At 48.7% G+C, this 7,500-nt stretch overlaps 1 protein-coding gene across 1 annotated transcript in view; it reads left to right on the top strand.

Moving 5' to 3' along the window:
- LOC143102184 (protein shisa-8) overlaps window positions 1–7,500 on the top strand; it is a 64,775-nt gene that overhangs the window by 24,550 nt on the left and 32,725 nt on the right. The window contains 1 exon segment of the mRNA XM_076265635.1: window positions 2,423–2,538. Within this exon segment, the coding sequence (XP_076121750.1) occupies window positions 2,423–2,538 (116 nt within the window).

Raw genomic sequence — 7,500 nt, 5'->3', positions numbered from 1 at the left:
AATGGACATGCTGTGCACATCAGCGCGATTATAGATAATCTTTCCTTGTTAACGACTGAATGATCACTGATTGCGCCGCAACGACTCTTTTGGATGGAAAACATCCGAGTTGCAGGGTAGGCTAACTGTTTGCGTTGTTTGATAATAGTTCGCATTCACATCATAACTGCTCAGCATAAAATCGTTCAAGCACCTCGACTCTGCCTCAATCTGTGACCGTTATCAGTTTGTACAGCTGGACAGACTCCAAAGGCTTGTTTTGATATACAATTTGTCGACATTAGGCACGCTTGTCTCCTTCAGAAGCAAGGACCACCTGGATGAGAGCAGAACTTGCATCCGGAAGCAGCGTCCTTTAAGGGGTCATGCACTTCTTTTTTGCTTTTCGCTGACACCCAATTGCAGATGAGTGTGAGCGGAAAAAAAAAAACCCTGGCTAATCTTTTATTCATTAGTTGATTCACTTCCTTACACTTTCGCAGCCCATTTTTCCTCAGGCAATTTCAGATAGAGATCGGCTTTAGTTTTATTGGAGGGAAATTCTGCAACTTTGTTTTCCCTGGCCATACATTTTTGATAAATATATTTGATGGTGACGTCTTTTTAATGGTGCAAAGTCACACAACCACGTCACACGCAGCTCTTGTAGCTTTTTTTTTTTTGCACATCACAAACGTTCAGTCAGTGCCTGCCAAAAACCTCAGAACCACAGCTGTTGCCATAAGGAAATGTGCACGCGGTGTAAACATGAATAAGACCATGGGCATGCACTTAATTTGTTGTAGCCTGAGGATTGACACTGAATATTTATGAATCTCTGTGGTAAGCTCTGTAGACTGCAGCTCCATTTCCCGAGCCGATAACAAGCTGTTTACGTGTCATGAGTTTTTACCACCCCAACCAACCCCCCCACCCCCATCCCGGTCTGAAACTCACGGTCGGGCTGGTTTGTAGGTGTTTTGTCGAGCGGAGGGACGCCGTCGCAGTGGCGTTGTGGTTCGTCAGCATGGCGACTGGCGAGCGTGTAATCAAACGCAGGGAATGACTTCAGTCGGGGCGTGCAGTGGCCCCCGCCGGACCGCTGTTGGCATGGCCGTCGCTGGGGCTTGTTATCTTGAAAGGGACAGATCCTACTCCCCTCGTCCCCACATTCCCACCCACCAACCCCCCCACACCTCCCTCTGCTGCTGCTGTCCGTAAGCAGGCTGGCACCAGGCATCAGGCTGCTGGCACTGGCTGTGTTGGAATCTGTTCCCGTGCATTGGGCATCTGATCCACGTTCTTGATGAGGGCCAGGAAAACAACCGGAGGATAGCGGTTGTTTTTGGGGGGTGGTGGGGCGGTTGGAGTTGGAGGTAGTTGCTTGTTTGCTGGATGCCTGTTGTGATCGGATGGAGGCTGAGGGACATGACACTGTCCTTGGGGTTGATTGTGGTGGATGCAGGGGTGATGTTGGTTTGGTCTGTCTGTGTATGTGTGTGTGTGTTTGTACATGTGTGTGTGTGCCATTGGGCAGAGAGAGAGAGAGAGTGGCAGTGTCCCACATTAGTAGCACCCCCACGGCATCGCCAGGGTGGCAGAGAGCTCAGAAAGAGAGAGGGATGGAGGGAGAGAGAGAGGGATGGAGGGAGAGAGAGAGAGAGAATGAGGAGGACAGACAGGGAGTAAACAAGCAACAAGCCCAAGTGTGAGGGAGAGAAACAGAGTGGGAAATAGACAGAAATATGGAGCAGAAACAGGGAGGTCGGGAATAGGAGTGTGAATGAGACGCTGATCCTCTCCAATGGCCATGCGGCCAGGGAATGGAGAGAATGGGGAGGGAAGAGAAAGGGAATGGAGAGAATGGGGAGGGAAGAGAAGCTAGACTTAGAGGATGAGTGAGAAAGAGGGGACAGAGAGAAAGAGGGGGAGAGGAGAGGGAGTTGTATTTCCCTGGGATGTGGGCACTCTCATTGTCTGTTCCTGTCTGTCAATGGTTGTGTCAGTCGGGGGAAAACAGCGCAACCACCCCCCTCCCACCCCTTTCTCACTGTCTACAAATTTGTGGGTTTCTGTCTGAATGTGTGAATTGTTCTCTCGGCTGCTATCGTAGCTGTTTTAACACTCGGGGCCGTCTGTGGCTGATGTCCAGCGTACTGCTGTCCACTCCGGCCTGACCGCAGGGGCCACGGTGGAGTGTGTGTGTGTGTGTGTGTGTGTGTGTGTGTGTGTGTGTGTGTGTGTTTGTGTGTGTGTGTGTGTATGTGTGTGTGTGTATGTGTGTGTGTGTGTATGTGTGTGTGTATGAGTCATACTCAGTGTTGGTTCATGGTTGATGCATCCAACTAAACAGCTCTGAGAGGGAGAGAGAGAGAGAGAGTGAGAGTGAGCGAGTGAGAGTGAAGGGACTCAAAGTGACGAACTGGTAACTGTCTTCCTCTAGGACCCTGACGGAGCTGCTGAAGCAGCCAGGAGAGGCGGGCGGAGTGGACAGGGCGGGAGGCCATCACCCAATCGGAACCAACGGCATCTCTGGCAGACCCCTCCGCACCAATAACGGTGAGTAACTCCTGCAGGAGAGCATCTGTCCCTGGGGTGACAATGTGTGAGCATGACAGCGATGGCCAGGCTATTTGTCTTTGGACAGCACAGCGTGGAAGTCGCATAGAGAAAGAGAGAAAAACAGGAGTCTGAACATTTAGAATGAAGACAAAGAACGTCTATGACTACTACTGACACACACATAAATGCTACTCCAGACACCAGCTTTGAGAGGAGCCACAATACAGAGCTGTATTAGATTGTGGTAGCACACCACATTTGTGGCCAGTCACCAACAGCTACAGTATCAGTGTCAGCAAATACAAGTCAGTGGTGCTGGATGTCAGAAGTGCTGAATGGAGTTGGCTGTTCAGTAGTCTGCTGAAACTCGCCAGCGTTCTTTACTCCAGGAGTGTTTTGCAGGATCATATTGAGATGAGTGAGGGGGGCCGAGGTGATGTGGGCTCACATTCAGGGCCCTTTGACCCGACTGTCTTCCAACAGCTCTCAATATGCAAAACAGAGCACCTGAGACACGAGGTCCAGTGCCCCGTGAATACAAATGACCTGTGTATGCATGCGTATGCAGACACACAAACACACACACACACACACACACACACACACATACACACACACTCACACTCACACAAACCAGGAACAAATAGCCACAGATGCACAGCGTCGATTTCAAAAGAGGGCACTGAGGCTCCGTACCATAGTCACCTCTCCCTGCCCCCTGAGCGCATGTGAGCGCCCCGGTCCTTTAATTAAGATGTTATTATGCCTCCTCCTCTTCCTCACTCTCAGCCGCTCTGTCCTGGACCTGCCACAACCACACCGGGCTGCCCATCTGTCTGCAAACGAGGGGCTTCTGCAACCCATCCACGGCGCATCGTAAATGCACACACACACACACACACACACATACACATGAGCGCACATACACACAGATACACACACACACACACATGTGAATATGTGCCAGTGGAGGCTTACACACACATATGCCCACACCCATTCCAACAAGCATCTCCGATGCACACATACACACGCACACACACACTATCTCTCTCTCTCTATATGCACACTATGCACAGTATCCCTCTCACACATCCACACTTAAGGCAATTAGGATTGGATGGTTCGTGCCTGTGTGTACAGCTCTCGTGACAACACATGCCGTGTCTCTGCTCCGATCTCGCTCCATGTGTTGGCCCACCACTCCCCCCGCTCTTTAATTAGGCTTTAATTAACTGGTGGCGAGTGCAAGAAGGCAGGTAGCGGCAGGCGCAGGAGGTGAAGAGATGGTCCCACAGGACCCGGTGGCTCCACCTGCTCCATCAGTCAATGTCCGAGCTGCACCCCCTCTCCAGACACGACACACACCTCCGCCCTTAAAGCACAGCTAAACAGCCTCTATCTTTCATATTCTATATTGGTGCTACCAGACACTAACTTATACACACCTCAGCCTTTAATGCACAGTTGAATAGTTTCTATCTCTCCACACCTCAGCCTTTAATGCACAGCTGAATAGTCTCTATCTCATATTCTATATTGGTGCTACCTGTGAATGGAAACAAAGATTTATCAGCGTTTCTTACCTCAGCTCAGTCATAGACCTGACTTACTCTACTCACAACTGTTGGTATTCCTGTAGTAGCTTGACTGGTGGAGGAAGGCACTAATAAAAATGGGGTCATGGGTTTGTTTGCATATCGGGGAGTATGCATACCAGTACATTGTAAACCATACCTGTAACCAGACTTGGGATAGACTCACCTGACAATTGTGTAATGTACAAAACCCACATCTGTCCCTACAGTAGTTTATGTGCACAAGCTGTCCCGTCCACTCACGCTACAGTACATCTACTCTTCAACCTGAGTGACCTCTGACAAAATCAGAATTCTGACCAGATTTGACAAAGCCTCCCTACCTGTCACCTCTCAGGCAATAAACACCACCACAATCACCACCACCACCTGGAGGTGTCATAGTGGCTAGACAGGTGGAGCTGGGGGACGTGTGACTACAGCAGTGATGGATGGATTTAGATGGAGAAAGCGATGCAGAATGGGGAATGGGAGAGGAGGGGGAGAGAGAGGGATGTGAAAGAGGGTAGGTGGGAGGAAGCGAGTGATGGGAGGGGACGGTGGAGGAGACTGGGAGAGCGAGATGGAGAGATGAAGAGATACGCAGGTGGGAGAAGACGAGAGGGAAGGAGAGGAAAAAGAAAAGGAAAGATCTGGGAAATAGCAAAGCAGAGAGCAAGAAAGAAGGGAGAGAGAGAGGGAGTGTGGGTGGAGATCGACAGTGATGGAGGGGGCTGAACTGCGTGTCAAATAAACGTTAAGAGAGAAGAATTACCAGATTTTACACAAAAGGGCGAGAGCTGTGTTATATGTGAGGTCATCATTATTCTATCCAAGGAGCTATGCTCTGTAACCTCAGAATCATTACTTCAGTGGCTCTGACAAATTTAACACCAGAATCAGGAGAATATATACTATGCCTTTGGCTTTGAAATCACTTAGAGTCTCAAATTTTGATCGCTGACTAAATATCTGTGTATATGCAGCACATACACACACATATACACACACACACACACACACACGCACACACACACGTGCACACTCACACACACATATGCACTCTCTCCCTTTCTCTTTCTCTCTCACTCTTTCTCTCTCTCTCTCTCTCTCTCTCTCACACACACACACACACACACAAAGACATGTGCACACTCACACACAGACGTGTGCACTCTCTCTCTTTCTCTTTCTCTCTCTCTCTCTCTCTCTCTCACACACACACACACACACACACACACACACACACACACATTTATATGTGTGTGTACAAAATTTTGAGTAGGCCAAAATGCCTTCTTTTACATGTGAACTAGTAGTGGACGTTCCCTTGTCCCTCTCGCTTTGGTTGTGTGTGAGGCCTGGTGTGCGTCTGTCCTAGGTGTCGTCCCTCCCTCCCTCCTGTGTTATTTTCTCTGGTCACACATGGGTCATCGCACCTTTGGCTTCACAAGGTCTAGATTCACTTAGTCTTAGAATGGAAACAAACAACGACCTGTGAAACCTTGAACAAACAACATAAATGAGTTGCTGTAAAACCTTCAACTGAACTCAGTCAGTTGCCAGCTGGGCTGATGAGCTAGCACAGAGCAACTTGCGCAGTTTGTTTTAAGCAGACTGCAGGTAAGCAAACCACTTGTGGTTTCTCTCACACAATGTCAAAATGTGTAAGGATGGACGGCCTGCTTCAAAAAACCTGCCATTCTGATTTTTAAAACTCACCCAAAAACCTTGTTCTCAGCAATACACACGAGCAAAACTAAACAATATACTCACTCAATATTTTAAACCAGCTGTTTGAAGGTGACTGTGTTTCTGGTGGATGACATGCAAATGGTTGATACATAGTGAGGTATAGAACAACCAGTAAAGTGGAACACCATAATTGTATGCAGTTATGCTCTTAGGAGAGCTTGCTCTACTTGCTGTGCTGTGAGAGGGAATCCATTGTGTGAGAGAATGCTTAAACAGGCACGTTATGTGCAGACACTCAAAAGCACTGAAACTATGTTTTTGAGCATTGTTTGACATTGTGTGTGTGCGTGTGTGTGCGTCTGTCTGTATCTGTGTGTGTGCGCCTGCAAGTTTGTTTGTGTGTGCACGTGTGTGTGTGTGTGAGTGAGAGAGATAGTGTGTTTTTTTTGTGTATGTGTCAGAGAATATGTATGTCAGAGGATATGTGTCATAAGAATGTGTGGTCTTGCAGAGAAGGGGACAGCTGGACAAAGCTGGTCTGGTGTGGAGAACTGCCTCAAGGAAGTGGGGGAGGGAGAAAAAAGAGTGAGAGAAAAAAAAGAGAAAGAAAATGAGAGATAGAGAGAGGAGGGGTGGAGAAAGAGGATTCTCTGGGGCAACTCTACGTGCACTTTGATATTGGGTCCGGCTTTTGCACAGTGGAGCCCTAGTCAGCACCATGGACAGCGGCCTGTGGACTGCCCACACTCTCTGATCCCTATTCAGCTCTTCCTTTAAAATTCTCAGAAGGACCCTCTCTTCGCCGCAGTCCTTGGCGCAACCCCCCCCCCCCCACGCAGCCATACAAAGAGAATTAAACATGGGGGGGGGGGGGGGGTCGGGGCGTTCCCTCAGCGCACACTACCGCCAGTCCAGAAACATTCCAGAAATGTTAAACAGAAACATAAAAAAAACGAAGCCGTGTTTCTGCGCAGTCATCCCATGCACTTCACGTCCTGTTTGTTGCTCTGCTGCTCTTGCCTCTTCCCTGCCGTCGGACTCGGGAGCTGTCACGCGAGGATGAATGAATGAATGAATGAAGTCCCAGATGGCTGCAGCCCAAATAAGAGATGACGAACAGCATCTCTTATGTTGACAAACCTCGCGTCACCTCCGTCTTCAAATGTTTTTTTTTTTTTGGGGGGGGGGGGTGCTGAGGTAGAAACCACACACACACACACACACACACATACACACACAAACACACATACACACACACACACACACACACACACACACACACACACAGACACACGCACACATGCATGCATATCCTCAAACACGCAGACCCACACACAGAGACACACACGCTGCATTGAGCCTTTGTAGATAGCAATGATTAGCATGCGCTGAGAGGCTGCAATCTGTGTCGTGTCTGGGGGAGGGAGAGATAGCATCAGTGAAACATCGGGATTGAAAAAAGAAGAAAAAAAATATGTAAAAAAAAAAAGTAGGGGAATATGTGGAGGGATTGTTTAGTGAGGGGAAAAGAAGAGTGTGTGTTTGAGACAGAAAGAGGGAGAGAGAAAGAGAGAGAGAGAGAGAGAGAGAGAGAGAGAAGGAGAGAGAAGAAGGAGGGAAAGAGTGTGACACATCTGTGCTCCTTTATATTTATACGCCACCCTTCAGACGGTGGAAGTTAACGCGC

Source organism: Alosa pseudoharengus, unplaced genomic scaffold (genome assembly GCF_046254945.1).
Source record: "Alosa pseudoharengus isolate Yale_2024_CS ecotype anadromous, Long Island Sound unplaced genomic scaffold, YU_APseudo_1.1 YU_APseudo_1.1_scf_4, whole genome shotgun sequence".
Classification (NCBI taxonomy): domain Eukaryota; kingdom Metazoa; phylum Chordata; class Actinopteri; order Clupeiformes; family Clupeidae; genus Alosa; species Alosa pseudoharengus.
The sequence above is the reverse complement of the archived record's forward strand: the minus strand, read 5'-3'. Positions and strand labels throughout refer to the sequence as shown.